We start from the raw sequence: 21,580 nt of genomic DNA on the forward strand, positions 1-21,580 counted from the left end.
TAGCCTAACCATCTTCACGCGATCGACTTTATTTGAATTGCATCGCGTCGCATCGAATTATGACGCGGCGCCGATTTGCCCGAACGTAATTCGGGACATCGCAATGCTGTATAAGCGTCGAATGAGCACGAATTGTCACGCAAATATGATAAATAAAATCGACTCACCGTTCACCGGCTGTTCCACAGGCCGCTCCACTCGCTCGTCTCGGGACGTCCCATTCCGATCTTGATGCACGCAAACTCACACGATATCATCAACGCGAACGCGCGACACTTTATTCGGCACTCCCGATACTCGCTCGCATCCGATAATCATCGTCAAGGGCGCGAAAAACGCGACGCGACTTCGCTCCACCTTCGCGATCGCGCCATCACCGAACTGTCAAAAACAGCTGTCGCGCGCTTCCATCAACGTATTGTGAAAGTCGCGCGATCATCCTTGGACACTCTCGACGCTCGTTCACTCGCGATATTCGTTTATTTACGGTTAAAAGACGCGAAAAATGCGGATGTACGATGATCCGCGTAACTGCGTATGACTCCGATTCACGTATGACGTATGCAATGGCGCGGAACTAACATGATGGCCGAACCGGTGCGCATTCGTTTCTGCGCATGGCCATTACTGCGCTCAACATTCGCGCGACTTTGATTTCTGAATATTGTCTACGGCTTTAATTAATAGCAGCTAATAATAAATATAGAAAGATAGAATTAATTAATCATATTGGTCATATATGTAGATTTGCCCGAAGAAAGAGAAATAAATAAATATTTTTTATATATTTATTGTTATATATTCATATTTATATATTTTTATTTACAAAAAAATGCCTGGGATGCTGTGGGATAAAAACATTTTTAATCATATTTCTATAAATCTTCTTAATTAGCAGTAAATTGATCTTTGATATTTATCAATCATTTTTTTAATTATTTAAAAATTTAATTTTATTAATACATGTATAGAATTTGTTAAATTAATCACGGACTCTTCTGAAGTTTTTATAATTAAGATTCGAAAAATATAGATGTTGAAAATATAGAAAAATATAGATATTTTAAATGTTTCTTCCTTTATATAAAATATAAAAAATTCATATGTCCCATTCTAATATAGTCAACATTATTTATATATTTCTATTATAATTTTCATACCAGCATAATATTTTGATTCTTAATTACTTTATATAATACAATGTACTAAATTATAAAATGTAATATAATTACAAAATGATATTATTATTAATAAATAGGTTGTATGCACACTGTCTTTTAGTTTCTAATCATTTCCAATCACCATATGCATTCCTATCCAATATATTCTCTTCTTCAAGTTCTTGGATTCTTAAATCGTTGTTAATTTTCACATGTACACATACATACATATATGCATTAAAATGTATGTATTTATATTAATTTATGTAAATATATTTATGATTATATATGATATTTAGATATAAAAATAATATTTATAATTTAAAATTTAAATCTTTTTTAAACGATATTGTTAATATATGCATCACACTTTAACTTTTATTTGAATACTTTATTTCTTATAGTGTACGTTCTACATTAAAAATAATATTAAATTTTCTCTCTCCCTCTTTTTAAATATATAAATTATTTATTAATAGCATAATAAAAAATATTTTATTTTTAAATGTTATAATCATATAATGAATAAATTTCTATACATATGTATATTGTATATATGTATAGATATTTTCAGTATAAATTTCAGTATAAATATATGTAAATGGAGAGAGAAAGAGAGACCACGTAAAAACTTATTTATATTAAAGATGTATATATAACTTACTTGTCTTGCATTCATATTTTAGCACTCACTTTGTGCACATAGCACGGAACAGAACCGCTAATCGTGGACATAGCATGTTACCCTTTGAGAAGTTTCATGGACTTGGCTATGTAGTTCAACGTCCATGTTTTGTGGACATAGAGGCGCTTCAAATACGTGTTTCACCTAAATCGGGGGCATCGGCATGACCGCTCTCAGGCTTGTCTCTGCTTTTTGACACTGATTTACGTCGAGGACAATCGAGGACGCCGGTGTTGGACGTTGGACCTCCATTCGCACTGATATCCAATTGACACAGGAGTTGCTACTACATGTTTATGCCTGTGTAACGAGAATTTGAGAAGGATTTTTCGAAATTACCTGCGAATAATTTGCACGGAGGTCGGTCGATTTTACTGTAATATTTGTGCGATATAAACGATGTTTCAATAAAAAAAAGAAACACTGCTTATTCAAGGTTGCTGGCAACAAGAAGACATCGCCTCAGAGATCGAAATTAGGCCTCTATTATGATATATATTGCAAATTCTCTGAATCTTGGACTCAATTGAACTCGTCGATCATATATTTAATGAGATTGTCGGAACATATGCAAATTCGAGATGACGATGCAAAAGTCTGTGGAAATAGCTCGTTTTCCTCATTGAAATTTCATTGTTTATAATGGAAAGCGACGATTAAGTTGTAAATACGTCGAGGAAACATGTACAGATGTTGCGGACTACTATTGGGTGGATGACACGTTCTTCAAGGATGGATCCCAGCAAGAAATCGGAAACAGTTAACAGCAGTCAGAGCACAGTTGCGCAATCTGAAAGCTCAGATTCTATAGAGGTATATATGAAGTATTACATGAAACCTAAATGCTATCGTTATGCACTCTTTATTAACTTAATTGATTGCAGGTAGACAATTCGCGTACAGTTTTGTTAAAGATAGCAACGCTGTATGCGGAACGTCTTATGAATGATATCTGTCTTGTTGTGGATGGAGTAGAATATCCAGCACATCGACTTATACTCTGTGCTTCTAGTGATGTTTTCCAAGTTAGTATATTTATATATATTTAAGATTTATTTATATAGAATGTTGAACATGTAATACTCGATATTGACTGATATTCAGGTGATGCTGATGAGTCCACAATGGAGCGAATCTCAAGAAAGCAGGGTAACCCTTCAAGAAACGCCTCAATGCGCGCCAATATTCAGCGAATTTTTGCGCTACTTTTACACTGGTCAAATAAGAATAAATTATGGTGTTGTTCTACCAATATTATCTCTAGCCGATAAGTACAATGTTAAAGATTTGATATTGTTGTGCCTTGACTACATGCGAAATCATATTGCGCTCGCTGCCATACACGGCACTCTGGTATCGTGGCTGCAATACACATTGAACTGTGGTCATCACGACATTAGCCAAGCGTGCCAAAACTTCATCAAGTGGAATTTGGGGCTTGTGGCCAAGACTGCGGACTTTGCAAATTTTGACTTAGATATCCTAGTATCGTTGTTGCACCAAAGCAGTTTAGTCATAAAGGACGAGATGACGCTCTACAAGTGCCTAGAATTTTGGTTGGATCATCAGGCAGATCGATTGAGAGCGCAGCTGTCGCCGGACGAGTTGGAGGCGACGTTGCATCAACTGGTGATAGCAGTTATGTCGCCCGTTAGATTCCCGATGATGTCCCCGCGACAATTGGCGGACCTATTACTGTCGCCGTTGACAAAAAAGTATAAGGAATTCTTCGTGGAACGTATGTCAATCGGCATGTCCTTTCATTCGGGTCAAACGGACAGAGTGAGAGAAGTGAGTCTTAGCGAGGAGGACGGCGCTTTGCTGTTCGAACCAAGATTGTATACCGTCGACACATGCAGCTCGCTACTGACCATAGAAAACTTTCACGGACTGCCATCATATCACACGAGGACACTTGTGTTTTCCAGTCACTCCAATTTAGCGGAATACGCCGGCGATAAAACTTGCGAATGGGTGGTAGACATCTACCCTAAGGGTGTATGGTTCAAGAAGTTTTTCCTCATAGTATGGCAAGGCACGGTAGAGATGCCCGAGCACGTCAAGCGATCGGTAAGATTGTCGTTGACGTGCAAAGAGCCCCCGATGAACAGTCACATGCGCGTCAAGATCGGAGTTTTGATTTACGGTTTGCAAGACGGGGTCGAACATATCGCGAGAGTCACCGAGATCATTCACAGATTCAGTAGAAAGGATCGCGTCCTGAATCTGGACGATCTCCTGCCGTTCGAGGAGCTCAATCCGCAACAGGGCTCGGTATCAGAGAACGTGGTGTCTCCTTTTTTAGTGGGTCCCAACAAAGACATGCTCAAATTACATATTGTTATATCGCCAGCCAATTAGCCAATTTTTATGATATTACTTTACATCAAAGCAGAAAATCATAGCTAGAAAAATGTTTATTTTTTTTATAAAGAGAGAGGATATTATGAATTTTATGTTTTTATATCTTATGTAACCATTTCTTTTTTTTTTCTATTATGCACAAATATTTTTCCAGTGTAAAACGAATATAGACAAAGTTAAAATGTAGTACACACAATTGTTTCCTCTATATGTATTATTTTCAAAATTTTAAATATCAATCCGATCTTACGGAAACGTTTACATGATACTAAAAATAATATCTTAATGAAGTATATTACATTAAGGATATATCAAATGCGATATACTTCAGCAAAAAAATTTAGTAGCCCCTGCTGCCATACTGTTGAATGTGATTCTTTACATATAAACTCCTACGATTTTGTCTAATGTCTGTAAGATATGAGAGTGTGTACTGTATATAGCTGAGATACGAACATCATTTTATGTGGTTATTGTGTGCAAAATATGCGACAGTGCAGAATGCGAATGCACTTTATGAAAATAGATACGTGTTAATATAGATAATATTGTGTATATTAAGTTCTAACTCGCGAACCGATGTTAAATTTTTTCTACCGAAATCGCCAATAATATGTCTAAAAAAAATTATTATCAGTGACATTTCTAGAGATAGGAAATATCTCTTATCTCGCTTGGGATAAAAAGTGTCTCTTGTCCCTAGTATATACAGAACTTCCAGATATTTCGTATCTCGTTAAAGAAACGAAAAGAGAGAAAGAGAATTTCCTAAGATGCCTAAGTGCGTCTAATTTTAAATGCAGCTGTAAATGCTGTTTTATTATTGTTATTATTTATATCACATTTTGGAGATACGGAATACATCTGTAAGTTTTAGAATTTCTTATTGTATGGTATTTTATTTTCCTTTTACTTTTTATATCTCTGTACATGATGAGTACGAAAGATTCGCGATGAGTTATTGTGACATGAAAATTGACATCGCTTCATCGAATGAATCTCTCATATTCATCATATCTTATCACCGATATTATGTGTTCCTGCGAGGATTTTGTTTGTTAACTTAATTAATATTATATCCAGAGCGAGACTAACAATAAGACTTGAAATTAAATAAACATGTAATCTTTATTCTTAAATGCATTATATAGCAATATTTTAGTCCCACACACACACATATATTCTGTTATATATAAATATCATTTCTTTGTAACGATATATTTATTTATTTTATCAAAATATGAATTATATATATATGATATAGAATTATTATATATAAGTTCAATATTAAAGATACATTTTTTTTTGAAAATATATTTATAAAAAATAAGTAATGAATAATTTCAATGTGACATATGAAATGATAGAAGAGATTATATTTATCGAGTATTTGTAATAAAATATATCCATGCATTAGCAGAATTTATGAAAAATAGGTCACTTTATACGCGTTGTGACCTTGCACAAGCAGTGAAAGGCTTGATATATTGATATCTTGATATCTTGTCAGTATCTTTTTCACTTCAGTCGCAGTTGTCACGCATATCGTCTTGCGCTCTGTTAAATAACGTAAGTAACATTATTATTGAGTTATTAAATAATATAATTTGTTTATATTTATGTGTCAGCAAATTTTAATCATTCGAATATGCTTTTATATAAGAACACATTTAAAAACTATAATTTCTCTTGATACAATACTTAATATAATATTTTCTTTAAAACAATTTTAGAAAATCTTTTATAAAATGTAAATTAATTTTATTTTTCATGAAAAGAAAATTTCCGAATAAATTTTTATCTCTATAAATGTCTCTGAACATTTAGTTTCAGAATTATAATCTTTGAACATCGAATAATTTTTATTCGCAATTTGTTAATTTATATTCACTATGTTGATATATTTTAATTTTGTACATCTGTATAATTTGTAGATCTTCCAAATACAAAATGAAATTATATACCGTTTCGGACGGTCCTCCGTCTCTCGCTTGTCGGCAGCTGTTGAAGGCTTTGGATATCGAATACGAGTTGATCAACGTGGATTATGGGAAAAGCGAGCATATGACTAAGGAATACGAAGAGGTAATTGTTGAAAAAATAATTGTTAAAAAAAATCTGTAATAAATAATGTAGGAAAAACATTAAAACTGCATCGATTCTTCCAGCTGAATCCACAAAAGGAGATACCTACTCTAGTTGATGATGATCTAATAATGGGCGAAAGGTGAAAATTTATACAAGATCTATTTCTTCTCGATATTAAAAACGTCTAAGAAGAATATCTGTTATTTTTAAACTGTTAATTGTTTTTCGCAAACGTATAAATTTATGCAGATGTCATTCACGGATAAAATAAAGAGAGACGCATATTATAGATTATTTATATAACGTTCTCCGACTTTTGCATAATTCATAACGTTTTGCAGCAATGCTATTTTGCAATATCTAGCCGATCAATATGATTCAAGCGGCAAACTGTATCCGAAGGAGCCAAAATTGCGCGCAATCGTCAATCATCGTCTGTGCTTCAATTTGGCGCTTTATTACCGCAATATTTCCGAATACGTTGTAAGTGCATAATGAATCGAAATTCCTCGCATTTTCTCATCAAGAATGCTTATTCGCAATCATATGTCGCAGATGGCACCGATATTCTTTGATTATCAACGCACGCCATTGGGTCTGAAGAAAACGAAAATGGCGCTGGATATTTTTAACACATACTTACAACGCGAAAATTCCACGTACGCGGCAGGAAGTGAGTATATATATGTATTATCTCGCTAAAATGCTGTCAGTAAGTTTCTTTTAGACAAACAACACACTCAGAGTTAGATTTAAGCTTGATAAGTCTATGACAATGCAGTGAAACAGCTGACACCGCATTTGCAGCTGTTCACAATTATATTCACGCAACAATGACATGAGATGTTTGCGAAAATCGTAATCATAGTAATTATTTAATTTTAGTTATTTTTTATTTAAAGCGAGAAAGAGAGAGATCTCGTGATATATTTAAAGCGAGAGAGAGATCTCGTGATATATTTTTAACAACGAAATAAAAGAGGCACATTCACAATACGAATGGAAAATGCATATATTATTATATTTTTTTTCTTATGTCTTGTTTGATACATTTATTATAGCGTCGAGAAAAATTAATATATTTCTTTTGTATTTGTTTATACAGATAACTTAACAATCGCCGATTTTCCGCTGGTAACTGCCACGATGTGTCTGGAAGCCATCGGCTTCCAGTTGGACCCGTGGCCTTATGTGGTGAAATGGTATGAAAATTTCAAACAGAAACATCCTGATCTTTGGGAGATCGCGGCGGATGGAATGCGCGAGATCAGTTACTTTGAGAAAAATCCGCCCGATTTATCCGGCATGGATCACCCGATACATCCAGTGCGCAAGAACGCATGAAGAAATTTTCACAGCAAAATATAATTAATAAATCTTCTCGGGCTTAAGATTCGCAGTTTCTTTTACATGTGATATGAAGAAAATGATGACAATAAAATAAGTGATATTTTGATATTGAGATTTATTATCGATATAATGCTTCCATATCAACATTAAACTAGAATTTATCGCAACATACTTTATGATAAATGTTACAATTACTGCGATTATAACCGTTGTGTATTAATTGTTTTGTGTAATTGACAGCGTATGTACAAATGAAACGTCGACATTTAAATAATATTAAATATTAAAACTTACCACGAAACTTATAGATATCATAATCATGTAAAAAACCGATTATATCGGGTACATAATATACAAATGATGATGACATAATACTGATGATTAGTCATCAGTGAAATAATTTTGTGAAAATTCTCTTATGCGATACTATAAAAATAGAGAGTTTCATGATTAGTATTTAAGATTTAATTGATTTAAGTTTACGTATGTATATCATAGATATTTGAGTCTCGATGAAACTTTTAAAGTTTCATCGTAAACATAGATGTTTCAAAAAAAATTCATCACGAACCTTAATAATCGTTAAATTTCACTATGTCAACTTTATTCAAGTAAAATTTAAGATAATGTGAGAGAACGATATATATTGTAAATTGAGCTCCGCTTCTCCCCAAGAATCTTCTTTGCGTATTAATATATTTCTCTTTTTATAGATTACAATCACAAATATCGATACCATCGTTCACTGGAACACTATGGTAGAGTAGATTTAAAATTTATTACTCGAGTTAAAATTATAGAGATAAAACTATATCAACCCTGTAATTTATTACGCTAACTCCGTAATTTAAGATTTTATTCTGAGCCATTGTAAGTGCGTTTTGTAATAAAACGTACGCGTTAATTCTCAATATGAATACTTTTGCTACGCACGATACTCTTATACGGATCAACAATATTTTTACAGACGGAAAAACGATATTTATCGAAGATAATACACTATTTCTGATTGTCTTTACGTATCTGTTTCTAATTTTCACCAAAATACGTCCATAACAACGTGAAATTGTCAAAAAAAAATTTTGATTCAAAGTATTACACTTCTCTAATGTTCTTTATGATTTTTTTAATGAACTGAAGTCGATAAATCTCGAGTTCTCTGGCGGTTTGTTCCTGACAATCCTATCGCGGAAAATTGAACCCATCTCGATAGCGATCAGCGGTTATAAGTCGTTTCTATTTTTGGCAAAACTGATATTTTCAATTTTGTTCTATTTTTTATTTATCGTATAATAGATCGAATTCTGTCTTTCGTTTTTTATGGGGTAAACCTAGAGGAATTTTATTAGAAAGTACTTGTCTTACAATAGATTTTCTATCGGCATTTGTTTCCCACTTAATCCTAGTTTAATTGATTTGATTATTTCTCGCTTTTTAGAGCTAAAATTAAAGAGAGCTGAGGAGTTAATTACCGTCGAAAATGACTGATGTTGATGCATCGGAGCATTAAGGAGACCCTAAAGAGACTCAGAAGGTACTAGTAAATTTATTTGCTGGTCGAATATTTGCTTATAGTTGAACGACAACTTTGGTCATTGAGCCGCTGCCAAAGGAATCTACATATCGCTGCCATAATCCTATAATTATTGCTTCCATTTTCGCTGGGTTTAGTCACCGAACTCTGCCTGACGGCGAGCGTAGATGCGATTTTATATAACCGGTTCGATAATCGATCACGTCGCGTGACGATCCATCTGACAAGCCATGTCTGTGTCTCCTGCTCCACCTGCAAGAGAAAACTGTGTTATTCGTGTTGATTCGAACAGTAATCAACTAGGAATCTCAATCTGCATGCAAAACGCGATTCTCTTTCGGAAAAGTCTCGCGTGGAAACTTTCAGATTTTCTTCATTTCCTTTACTAATCGTGAAAATACATACAATAGTGAAGAGAGAATTATTCTCATAATTGTTCTCTTTTATTTTGATTCTTATTTATATAAAAATAAATATATTGTTGTATTTCACAAGAGTTATCAGATTTAAATTGATTATTTATTGCATTTTATTTAATGTGGCAACTTCAACAATTAAGGAAAGATTATAAATTTAATTTATTATTGCATCAAACTCGGAATTGGAATGCATGACGTTTTTTACGTGCATAAATTTAAATTTGAATTATATCGTAATGTATTAAAATTTTGTTTTAATTTTTATATATTTATATAATTGTCACCAAAAATCTTCACGCGAAAATATCAAATTTATATCTATCGCAAACAGTCACGGATATCCCATTATTACAAGTGAAAATGTATAATTATCTTTGCACAATTTATTTAATATGGCGAAAAATTCTCTCGTTAATATAATGAATTGTCACATGGGATCGACCGTCCGTTTTGCAAGGTATACAATTAACGAGCTGAATCACAACAATAACTCGAATCGTTGAACAACATGACACATGTCGCAATGCTTCATTCCGAAAATTTGCGTGGCACACACGGACGATGTATACAATCAAAAGAAAATTTACTTGGAACATTCACACGAGACAGAATAACTAAATGAATCACTACGAACAAGTAGATGCGAAGAGAAAGGGGAAAGATTTGAAGTTTTACGAAGACATTCTTCATCGTGCTTTCATATACAGGATATCTCACAATTATTGGCACTCCTTCTCGATCAATTAAATTGCCTCTTATTAAAAATATCCAAGTTTCAAATTACAAACGACAAGATGTAAAAAAAAGCTTTATTTTAATTAAATTCCGCTTCAATAGAATTTTAATTTACCACCTTCTTAAAAAACGAGGAATTGTGAAAAATGTTGTACGTTAATAAAAGAGAAAGTGGTGACGTAGAATATACCCTGTATACATTCGCTATCAACGTTCGGCTTTTACGCTACATTGCATTAATCACTCAGCCATCTAGCTTAGAGACAATCAGAGCAAGATAACGGCATTACGCAACTAAATATTCAGCAGCTTCAAATGCCACTTGCTCTAGCAAATCCCTGCTCAATTACTTTCCTTAGACATATCTCGAGCGACACAGAACAACAAGACGCTACTCAATCGCCAGCCAACTATTGCGCGCTCGATCCGACCTTGATCTTCCCGCACCTGATTCCTACCTGATGTCTCTCTTACCGCGTCGCGCGTGGCTTCGTCACCAGCCTGATAGTTGTCATACCTTGCTGCTGATTACGAGGATCGTGAGAGTAGCTGTTGCTGACGATGGTGGTGGTGGAGGTCGAGGTGGAAGGAGGGACACGGCGTAATTGGATTTCGGAGATCGAGCTGTACTGTTGGGAGTTGTTAACGTGACGATGAGCGGCCTGACTGCTGTCAGTGTTGTTGTTGCTGTTGTTGTTGTTGTTATTCATTGGTAGCAGCGTCTGGCCGTCCCCATGAGCGGCGATTACGCCGTAGCTCCTCAGACGTTGCTGACGTTGCTGAAGAGACGCCGCGGGACCCCTAAGGAAAGTCCTGCCGCTGTGCCGTTGGCCGCCCCCCGTGGTACTGCATATATATACATCAAGCCCGACACTCTCATCAATCGATCTCTGGATTATCTCCTTATCGCGGGGGTAGACACCTGTTGGGGGTGGTTCCTCTCGACGGTATGTCTCGTAGAGCGGTGCGTCTCGTTGGTCTGTTTTTTTTTTTTTTTTTAGTGTAATTGGGAGAAACTGGTCGCGCGTTCATCAGCGATACCGTCTCTTACTCAAGAGCTACGTTCCTCGTGCTCACGTTAAATCTCGGGGCAGGTCGAGGTGGAGGGCACGGACTTCCCGTCGTAGAAATTCCGCGATTTGTCATTAAATGTCTCACCAAGTCATTTATTGTGTAATCGAGTTAGATGCTAGCGGTATGAACTGCACAATTCAACGAAACAAAATAAAAAAAAGCAACGAAAAAATCAATTTTTAGCTCTTTATAGTATAGATGATTTTAATTTGTTACATCATGTCACAATTTTTAAAAATTTGCTATTAAAATTGTAAGAAAAATCTATATTAATTTGTTTTATTATATTATAGTTTATATATGATATATAATGTGTTGATAAAGTCTTGTTGCAATCAAAATTAATTATGTTTTGTTCCAACTTTTAGTCTTTAAAAGAAATTTATTGCATCGATTATAATTTATAAGATGTTCGTAGTTAAATATATGAAGTCTACGATAGACTTGAAGGAATTTCTATTGCAAATTAAACACGGGAAAATTATGTAATTAATTTTAATTTTATTACAAATTTAACGATAAACGTCGCAGAATTTCTATGACGACCGGACTACTAATTAAGGCGGGGCACTGGGGAGAACAGACAAAAAACCATGACTAAATTATGTATGAGTTGAGGGAAAAATAAATATACCGTTCCAAGATGCTTTATGACCGTCAAAGGCAAGCAATCTCTTGAAATTTCCAAGAAGACAATGACGGAATTAAATCATGAATCTAGCACGTGTTTCATCATCGATCCAATTTTAAATAAAGATTTCGGATGAATAAGAATGGTTGCTGGCATACAGAAACATTGAATGCATCAAAGTTAAAAGAATGATCAGAAGAAGCAAATGAAAGAATGAAAAATTGGGAGGAAAAAAAGTGTGAAGAAGAGGCATGCATTTTGCTTTAGAAAAGAGAAAAGCAAGCCAATGAAAAGTAAGCCAAGCTCACACGTGTGCATGCAAAATGGAGAAAATCGAAAGAATGTTATAAATCATGCGCCTACTGACACTTATACCGCTTGCTCTTTTACGGAAAATTCATCGGAAAATAAATTAATTATTAACTTATACACTCTTTATTGTTTGTCCGATATAATAGAGTGAAAAATTACGATTTTATGTTTCGAAAATAATCTTCTTGTCAGTTTATATGTGTTAATCATTTAAAAGAAATATTAGAATGTATATCTATAAATTTAAACATTTTTAAGTGTCGTATATTAAGTGTGTGATCTCCACAAATATTTCAATTTTTAGATCAAATTATTTCTTATATGTGATTATCCGAGACGCTTATTTTGCCATAATTTTATTATATTTGTAAATGAACAGCGTTTCATTATTGAAAGAGAGGATGAATTTTCGGTAGGACCAGAGCAAGACGTATGAAATGTATTTTCTTACCTTGCACTGTGACTCATGAGGACTACGTTTCTGTAACAGCATATAATGGATCCTGATTGTTGGGAAGCGAGTGATGAAATGTCGACATTGATTTCACAGACAACAAGCAGCTTAAGCAATTTAATCATTTATTTTCTCAGTTTCTTTTTATCTAAACAATTCAAGTTCTAAAAATCGAGTAATGTTAAAAATCTGACGGACAAGTTTCATGAATAGCAATAATTTTTGTACGAGATTTCCTAAACAAGAATAAAAAAATCAATATTTAGATAAATTATAAGGCACGAATAGGTAATAAAAAATTGAAAAATTTTACGTGTCACTTTCCAGGTAAATTCCAATAATCTCAAATAAGTTTCCTGATTCAAGTCCTTAAGTGTGAAAATAATACATGAACAATACTTTTGTACTTTTAAACCCTGTGCTAACTGTTTGCAAAATTATGTAAAAAATGGCAAATGCAAGAGACTTATTTTAATTAATTATTTATACGCATCGGAGATACATTGTACTTGAAGCGTAATCTAGAAAATATTAAATAGGAGAAGAACTAAACGAAAAGTAGTTTGGCTCTCGTAGATTAATATTTCACGCTGTATCTAAATATATCACTGATGTAAGCGAAAATTGTCCCGGTTACATTATCACTCGTATATGTGTGCGCGCTACGCTATATATGTAAATAAAAAATATACTCATTTAAATATATACTTTAAACCTGTCGCATATTCCGGGCATCCTGCAAAACAATATCAGTGCTGGTCTTTAATTTCTGTTAAGCGTGACGAGAGTGTGCACGAGTTGCCTCTAAATGCGAAAGAAAACCGCAATGCTCGGCATAAAATCGCACTGATATATCTATGCAGCGAAACAAAATATTTCGTATGATAAATCTGGTATGTCGTCTGGCATGGGGCTGCAAAGCTGCAAAGTGGCTGATGAGACGCAAAATAAATTCGAAGAATTTGCGCTTCAAAAAACACAAGTTCAAATCGAAAAGTCGTAGGATCTCTCAAACGAAAAACGATATCGCAAGTGATATACATCATGGTGAATCGTAACAAGAATTCTTAACGTTCTTCTCGTTCACGTTATTAAGGTTCGCGTTTCATTAGGTGACTCTTTTCTTTGGCGAGAGGGAGAGTTTTTTTTAATTAAAATTATACGTTGTGCAAAAACGAGGATATAAAGGTCTTTTTTAGAAAACGCGTTACTTTACAAAAGCTTGTAAAAGTTTGTAAAATATATTTTGTACGCTCTCAAAAAATTGAAAGAATTAAGGCAGCGTAAATGATATAAATGTATATATATACATATATACATATGTCAAGCACTCTACTTGAGTGAGACTACGCGCTGCCTCTATTCTGATGCCAAACAAAGTAAAAAACGACAGTCCGTATCGTTGCAAGAGTAAAGAAAATGTATAGAAAGAGAGAGAGAGAGGGAAAGAGAAAAAGAGATAGACAAAAGTAGGATAGAACTCTCTAAAAGAACTAAAGACTAAAAGAGAAAATAAATAAACTCCGAATTAAAAGTGCATACCACAGAACCGCATTATACGTGGAATACAAGTTAGGAAAACGTACCGGAGGAGTCTCGTTATGTAATCGGGCCAATTATCCGGAAACATGACGAGGAAGAAACCGACCGCTATGAAGATCATGCCTGCCAATTTCATGCCCATAAAGTATGCCCCGTAGAAAATAACGTCCAGTGCTGCATCAATTTTATAATGATTATTATTAATGGTATGTGAATAAAAATAAAGGACAAGTAATTCTCTATTGTTGTATTCGTAATTTATGCGAATAGAGAATTATCATTTTCATTTTCATTTTTATGGAGCGTGAACTAGTTTCCTTTTCTTTTAATTCACGATTAATTAAATTGATTTAAGTTAATTATTTAATTAATTTACGCGAAATAATTAAATTGATTTAATTTCATTATTTAATTAATTTACGCGAATTAATTAAATTGATTTAATTTCATTATTTAATTAATTTGCGCGAATAATATGATACTTTAAAATAACTAGTTGATCGTTTTACACGTACCAGCGGACACAGGTACAGCTGTGATTAATCCAAGAGTAATGAACAGGTCGTAAGTGAGGGCGATGCTGAAATTGCCGAGCATATTCGCAACTGTAAATAAATCAAAGTGCATATTAATTACGAGCATATACGAGTTTAACACATATACGGTATCAATCAAAAGTACTGCACCATCCAAGAAATACAGAAGAATATAAATAAATAAATAATTGTTATCTTTTTCACCTAATGTTTTGTTCATGTTCATAAAATTATTAAAGCATAAAGTAACAGGAATAAAATATAATTTGATAATATTTATATATGTTTTTGTGTTCATTAAATTAACAACCTGTTTCTATAAATAATGCACTTTTGATTGCTACCGTATTAAGTAGTTTAGCTCGATGTGAGTTCGGACTTAAATGGAGGATGCTGGCGGAAAGTAACGCTGCCCACGGTAGTCTTGCCCAGTGCATGGTTTCCGCCCCGGAAAAGTACAGAGCCAGACAAATCGGCCATAACAAGGCGGCGTTGCATAAACCGATAAGAGAGAAAAATAGAGACATTTGGCCGAACGTAGTTTCTCCTATTACTTTCTTAAAGAGAACCTATGAAGGGGAAACAAAATTTGTTTTTTAATTAAAGGTCTTCAATATCTTGTCATTATGATTTGCGTATTAATATAAATATTACAACGCTTACTTTGTAAACGGCAGAGCCAGCTGCCGCTGCTGTAGCTAAAACGACACCCCCGAGAGTCGGACTTCCGGTTATGCCGTCCATGTAAGCTAAGAGCGCGATGCCGGTATTGCACAGGATCACTGCGACTATCTGTAATAATAATAACAAGAATTTAAAATTAAAGTCTTTTGTTGTGAAAATTCAAGAAGAGTGCACTCTATGACATCAGATGTAAAAGAATGTTATTTTTTAATTTTTAAAAAATATTTTTATTAAAAATATATATTTTTTTTTAATTTTTAATTTGCGATTTATCTTTATTTATATCAAAAAAATTTAATATCCTTTATATATATCCTTATATATAAAAAATAATTTTTATATTAAGTTTTGTAATATTTAATAATTAACGCACCCCTTTCCTTTTCTTCTTATAATTTAAATGACGTCTACTAAATTTTGTCAATCATTAATAAAATTATTTTAAACTTACTTTCTGTCTCTCTTTCTCTCTGCTATATCAAAAGAATAAAAAAAAGATATTTTTTTAGAAATACTAACCCTCACACCGACAAATTGCTCGTGAAGAATGACCCATGAGAGCAGATAGACGCACGAAACGTTGGTCGCGAATAATGCCATTACGTCTGTGGCTAACAGTATTCGCAACGAGAGTATATACAAGTAATTCGTGATGACCCACAGGCAACAGAAGAGACTGCACCTGAGCAAGAAGCGGCCGCCGGTGAAGCCCTTATCGCGAAAGCCGCGAAGGCTCTCGACGATTATTTCGGAAGGGGTAGCGCACTTGGTTCTGGTAGCCCGACAGATGAAGTACACTGGGAAATACAGGACTTCCCAGTTGGTGCAGAACCACGTCGTGAAGAAGGGTGCGTCGTATGGAAGGGTGATCTGGAAATAATTAATCATTATACGTCATCGTTAGAGAAGAGGATAAAAGAGAGAAAAATAAGAAATTTTGAGAGATAAATAAGCTCACATGCTGATGATGCAGGTCGTCCGCGGTGGAATTTGCGGTGACAGACGTCTCCGGGATTTCCTCGGACTTGTGAAAGTACAAATACTTGATGCAATGAGTCGCCCCCACCCAACTCGCCGTCACGCATATCGTCACGCACACCCCGAAATATATCTGCAATTGAGAGTAATATAGCTCGACAAAAAATAACTTTTTTTCGAACACAAGAAAAAGAATAGTCAGTTTTCACAGGTATTTTGATGCTAACGTGCGTGTGATTCCGTTTTCCAATTTCCGGACTCATCACGTCATTTTTGAGAAATTTGCGATTAAAGTTGCAAAGAAAGGATTATTATTTTAATGTACTTTATCATGTTTATAACTATGATGTAGAAGAATCTATTAAAGAAGCTTAATTACAATCAAAATTATATAACTATCTATTTATTAAAATTTTCAGTTCTTAAAAGAAACTTATTGTGTTAATAGAATATTTATGTGATTAAATATAAAATAATTTATTAAAAAAACCTTGCAAAAGATTATTGCGATTAGATCGTTGAGAATCTATCAAATAGTTTTTAATTATGTTTATTTAAAGCTCTTTTAAATTATTGAATCAAATATCAAAATTTTAAATTTAAAATATATGAATTTAAATTTATGTAATTATATAAAAAAATTCATTATATAAAATTATATAAAATTAAATTCAAAATATATACATAAATTTATCCATATATATATGTGTACAAATTTTTGTAAAAATCCGGATTTTAAAAATTTTAATATCTATTATTTTAAATTTAATTTTTTAATATTAAATTCATATTTAATGATTTTTAAAACCTTTAAATAAATATATATATATATAATTTATAATTTAAATTGCTAGATCCTCAATTTTTATTTAATTTGCAATAGATCTTATATTTAACCATAAATATCTTATTCATCATAATTAATAGAACAAATCTTTTTTTAATGACTAAAAGTAACAACAATATTTAAAATACTTTCTGATTGCAATAAAACTTCCTCAACACATGATATAGCTATAAAACATTAAAATTGTTTTTGCAACTTTAATTATAAAATTGATATTCTCTTTCTTGTATTTTTAGAGACACAAAATGCTATAGAATGATTCTAAATTAAACGTTTTGATCTTCAATAACTATCTGTTAAACACAATAGCTCAACTTAGTCTTGAATTGTTCAATCTACACTTCTGCTGCAACTATGTACTATACAACACAACTTCTGAACGATAATTTTAGCTTCAAGATGAAGTTGCACTCGACCTTCTTCGCGCTCTCGGCGCAGCAGGAGGCGAAACATGCTGAAATCGAACTCGGTCGTTGAACAACCGGGGTCGGGGTCGGGGTTACGTGAATCGACGTCCGAGTTTGAGCTGTCGATTGAGCTTGCACACTTCCGGTTCCGCTATCGCCGCCACTACCACCGCCCCCGCCGCTTCCTACGGCACTTCCGGTGGTCTCCAGGGTGCGACAACTGGACGCAGAATCGTTGCGTCCATCGGCGACGGTGCAACCCTGCTGTTGCTCGCATCCTGAAATACATTGATGTCAGCTGATCCTTCATCTCTCGGCAGAAATACTTCCATCCGAATTTGTTCGCTTGCAAAAGGAATTCTGGACACAGATATTCAGTGTATTTTCATTAATCATCCATAATTATAGATAGATTATCGTGGATTTTGTGCTCCAGGAAATGAAAGAAGCTACGAGATCAAATCTATTTTTATCCGCTCCCTGTCCGAATAAAGCCGTGTACGAAAGGTGTATATATATCTGCATGTGTGTGTGAATGTGTAGGCATAGTCTTTTAACAGCTTAAGAAGATGTGCGCAGTTTTTCGCAAGCATATCCGATATTTTTTACATCTTATCTTTATACTATTTATAGAGGCAGACTAACTTCAGCAAATTGAAATATTACACGCGAAATGTACTATGCGCTTTGTATAATAATGGAAGGAGGCTGATACACCGGAAATTAGTACTGATAACTAAGACTATATGAAGACTATAAAGAGCTAATGTAGGCTTTCTTGGAACTCTAAGTTTCTCATAGATACGCTACACAAGATGCTACAAATCCACCGGCTCTAGATCTATTACGTTCTCCAATCGATATTGAAATGAGTCATTGATGACCATTATATCGAGAATCAGAAACCGATTGTGTCTCCCTTCAACCACAGATTCCAATCATAAATCGGTTTCTTTGGAAAACTTGATTAAGAATACGAATCATTTATAGTTTCTGACATCACATGTCAACACATAATTTTATAAATTATATTTTATAATTTTATAATGTCAACAATAATTTTATAATCACCTTAAATTAGAATAATATTGTGTTATAACAGCATTCAATGAAAAAGTTCCAATTCAATTATCGAGATAAAATTAAAATTTTCCAACTTTTATTGAATAAATAAGCAGTTATTAACGAGTTATCGCTCTTTTTAGTCTATTTCTCAAAATATCTGTGATCAAGAGGAAACACCCGGTCTAAGGGTATCGACGCAATCCATCATATGTAAAAGCGCGCTGTCAACTTACCTGCGTGAAGCGCAACCTGGATAGGAGTGATGAAGGGACCGTGAGTCTGTTGATCATCGCTGAGGGTTATATTCGACGTACGCGATCGTCGGGGATGAAATATCGTCGGTACTTCACCAACCCCTCCGCTACCCATGGCTTAAACGCGTTCTTTGAAACATGTTTATTAGAGAGAGAGAGAGAGAGAGAGAGAGAGAGAGAGAGAGAGAGAGAGAGAGAGAGAGAGAGAGAGAGAGAGAAAGAGAGAGAGAGAGAGAGAGGAAGGAAAAGAGAAAGATTACGTTCACCACACGAGACGTTACATCGGCTACTTCGAAAGGAACATCACATCATGCGGAACACCTGGTGCAACTTGACGAGTTCGCTACGAATGCACGACTTGTTGATCTCTTGATGTGCTCGCGAACGACGCATGTAAACATTTTTTTTCGCTACATGCTACATGTCCTACTATTTCAAGGCGATGCTATTTATTGGATACTATTTTTTCCTTCGCAAGAGTTCTATTCTCTACTATTATAATTATTATAACAGGTGCATTTCACGATCCAAGAGTAATTAACAATGTGCACTAAGATAGGGGATTAACAATGATACGCACAATATACTGCTTTTATGTTTGCGGAAGATGAATTAATATTCTGCGAAATCGAAATTAAACGAGATTGAAACTGACATATAATTTCGATGGAAAATAAATAAATATATATTAATTGTTTTATGCTCTGATTAAATGAACATTTGATTGCTTGTAATTAAGATCGATTAATTTCAATGTATTTAAAATCTGATAATGCGCGTTTTTCAAAATAATTGAGATATATTTATATACATAAATATATTTTATAAATATATAGATATATATGATAATTAATTGATATAATAATTATACCAGTTTCAAACTGAAATCGTGCGTTAAATAAATTGCGTTAGCTAGCGACATTAAGTGCCTTAAATTAACAGAAAATTACAGATATTAAGCGTGCGAATTTTACAGTGCGTTCTATCATTACAATCAAAAGCGTAAAATTAGCCAAATTAAAAGAGCTAATTTCGAATAAGGACATGCAATTCAGTGAATATAAATATATCCACATTCGGAAATTGTTGAATAAATTATATTTCGACAATTCGAGGTCTAACATATATCTCTCAGTTTGAAATATTTAATTTTTCACCGTTAAATTAATTAGGTGACATTTTCATTTTGAAGGTGTTAGATTGAATGTATAAGATCAACTTTAAAATATAATATACAATTTTAACGAAACTTCAAAATTGATAAATCTGCGACTATTTTTAACTTGTAAAAGACGAAATAATTCAATTATTATCAAATCGATATCATGAAGAAACCGACTAATTTTATACGCGATAACTGACAACAATGATATGCAAATAAAACATGAAACTCTCCGAGAGAAACCACGCGAGAAGTCCACTCCCGGATCTCACCGAGCTCGAGATAAGTCAAGTTCTCCCTAAGATCGCGTACCTTCCTTACGTCTCTCCTCCGAAGTCGCGTCGTTTTCGACCTGCGACGTATCCATGGTTCATGGTCCACCCGGTGATCCGACCGACTCCTTCGATGATCTATCACGAGATTGATGTCACAATAATGGGATCGCGGGCTCACTCTGACAGGGCATCACCCACTTTCGCTTACAATCCGACGATTACCTGATTATCGCGAGGGCCCGCGACGTAATTAATCAACGGCACGATCTGTCATCGTCAAGAACGAGTGATCGATCACCAGTTTATTTTGCACGCGATCTTATTTCAGGGGATCCGATCTTCGCGGATAGCACAGGAAAGAAAGGGTGGCTTCTACGGGTATCGCACCAATTGTGACCGGAGACGGTGCCTCGAGCAACTCTGCTATGCCATTGATTGCTGAGCGAACCCTCGTAAGTGCCCGTTCGTTCACCAGACCGCTCGCGTCTGCGCCTGCACAACCCGCAACTACCCCGCTGCTCCGACAATTACAACCCTTCTCGGAGTACAACGCAATATACAAAAAGTATCCCCAAATACCAAGTCAAATTAATTTTTGGGGGAAAATTTTTGTAAATTATTTTTAGGGACTTTTTTATTAAACGTTTTGTTGCATACAAAGCGAAATATTTTTTATGTACTTGGCGTATTTTTTTTTACCTTTGCAAGGTTTTTTTTAGATACAAAAAGTATCCCCAAATACCAAGTCAAACAACATCATTTACAGGGTGTCTGTATATTCAAAGTTTGTAAAAAAATTTCCTGAAAATTCCCCGAGATCTATCAGATATTTTTATTTAAGATTAAATAGAATAATAAAGTAAAGGGAATATTTTAAAGAAATTTTTTATCGTGCAACTCTCTAAAATAAGATTGTTTGCTTTTTATAAAAAAAAGTTACCTTTAAAATTAAAAAAATTAAAATTTCTATAAAGAAAAGAGTCAAATTTTAAATGCTAAATTTGCAAAAACTGAATAACTTGCA

At 34.0% G+C, this 21,580-nt stretch overlaps 3 protein-coding genes across 9 annotated transcripts; 2 read left to right on the plus strand and 1 right to left on the minus strand.

The window, feature by feature from the left end:
* Window positions 1-1,993: 1,993 nt before the first annotated feature.
* Window positions 1,994-5,352, plus strand: Tango10 (transport and golgi organization 10). Its single transcript, XM_083088533.1, has 4 exons — window positions 1,994-2,205; window positions 2,282-2,658; window positions 2,730-2,870; window positions 2,950-5,352. The coding sequence occupies exons 2-4, from the start codon at window positions 2,536-2,538 to the stop codon at window positions 4,204-4,206; spliced, it is 1,521 nt and encodes a 506-aa protein (XP_082944659.1). The 5' UTR covers window positions 1,994-2,205; window positions 2,282-2,535; the 3' UTR covers window positions 4,207-5,352.
* On the plus strand, window positions 4,942-8,584 carry Gfzf (GST-containing FLYWCH zinc-finger protein). 2 transcript variants are annotated; one of them, XM_083088555.1, is made up of 7 exons: window positions 4,942-5,075; window positions 5,737-5,778; window positions 6,144-6,294; window positions 6,378-6,436; window positions 6,639-6,780; window positions 6,853-6,970; window positions 7,403-8,584. In XM_083088555.1, the coding sequence occupies exons 3-7, from the start codon at window positions 6,160-6,162 to the stop codon at window positions 7,639-7,641; spliced, it is 693 nt and encodes a 230-aa protein (XP_082944681.1). In that variant the 5' UTR covers window positions 4,942-5,075; window positions 5,737-5,778; window positions 6,144-6,159; the 3' UTR covers window positions 7,642-8,584. The 2 variants fall into 2 exon arrangements, with proteins under 2 accessions (XP_082944681.1, XP_082944682.1); XM_083088556.1 differs by having other exon boundaries at window positions 4,955-5,075; window positions 5,720-5,778.
* On the minus strand, window positions 7,746-21,052 carry LOC145965155 (solute carrier family 35 member F3). 6 transcript variants are annotated; one of them, XM_083088527.1, is made up of 12 exons: window positions 20,779-21,051; window positions 20,594-20,691; window positions 19,099-19,248; window positions 17,810-18,078; window positions 16,527-16,679; window positions 16,088-16,438; window positions 15,548-15,676; window positions 15,264-15,453; window positions 14,864-14,953; window positions 14,393-14,522; window positions 10,853-11,181; window positions 7,746-9,433 (listed from the first exon to the last, which is right to left on the minus strand). In XM_083088527.1, exons 3-12 carry the CDS (start codon window positions 19,232-19,234, stop codon window positions 9,381-9,383), a joined length of 1,830 nt encoding a protein of 609 aa, XP_082944653.1. In that variant the 5' UTR covers window positions 19,235-19,248; window positions 20,594-20,691; window positions 20,779-21,051; the 3' UTR covers window positions 7,746-9,380. The 6 variants fall into 6 exon arrangements, 5 of the variants coding, with proteins under 5 accessions (XP_082944653.1, XP_082944655.1, XP_082944656.1 ...); XR_014436633.1 differs by having other exon boundaries at window positions 10,631-11,181; window positions 20,594-21,051; XM_083088529.1 differs by lacking the exon at window positions 19,099-19,248 and having other exon boundaries at window positions 20,779-21,052.
* Between the last annotated feature and the right edge of the window lie 528 nt (window positions 21,053-21,580).

The sequence above is a fragment of the Camponotus vicinus genome, unplaced genomic scaffold (assembly GCF_025532165.1).
Source record: "Camponotus vicinus isolate PSW18456_S1 unplaced genomic scaffold, iyCamVici1.0 SCAF_14, whole genome shotgun sequence".
Classification (NCBI taxonomy): Eukaryota; Metazoa; Arthropoda; class Insecta; order Hymenoptera; family Formicidae; genus Camponotus; species Camponotus vicinus.

Excerpts from the sequence above, each read along its gene's own strand:
- Tango10 (XM_083088533.1), top strand. The coding sequence starts at position 2,536 with ATGTTGCGGACTACTATTGGGTGGATGACACGTTCTTCAAGGATGGAT. Across the intron at positions 2,659-2,729 it reads AAAGCTCAGATTCTATAGAG|GTAGACAATTCGCGTACAGT; the intron begins GTATATATGAAG and ends AATTGATTGCAG. Across the intron at positions 2,871-2,949 it reads CTTCTAGTGATGTTTTCCAA|GTGATGCTGATGAGTCCACA; the intron begins GTTAGTATATTT and ends ACTGATATTCAG.
- Gfzf (XM_083088555.1), top strand. The coding sequence starts at position 6,160 with ATGAAATTATATACCGTTTCGGACGGTCCTCCGTCTCTCGCTTGTCGG. Across the intron at positions 6,295-6,377 it reads TGACTAAGGAATACGAAGAG|CTGAATCCACAAAAGGAGAT; the intron begins GTAATTGTTGAA and ends CGATTCTTCCAG. Across the intron at positions 6,781-6,852 it reads GCAATATTTCCGAATACGTT|ATGGCACCGATATTCTTTGA; the intron begins GTAAGTGCATAA and ends CATATGTCGCAG.
- LOC145965155 (XM_083088527.1), bottom strand. The coding sequence starts at position 19,234 with ATGGGTAGCGGAGGGGTTGGTGAAGTACCGACGATATTTCATCCCCGA. Across the intron at positions 18,079-19,098 it reads CCAGGTTGCGCTTCACGCAG|GATGCGAGCAACAGCAGGGT; the intron begins GTAAGTTGACAG and ends AATGTATTTCAG. Across the intron at positions 14,523-14,863 it reads AGCTGTACCTGTGTCCGCTG|CACTGGACGTTATTTTCTAC; the intron begins GTACGTGTAAAA and ends AAATTGATGCAG.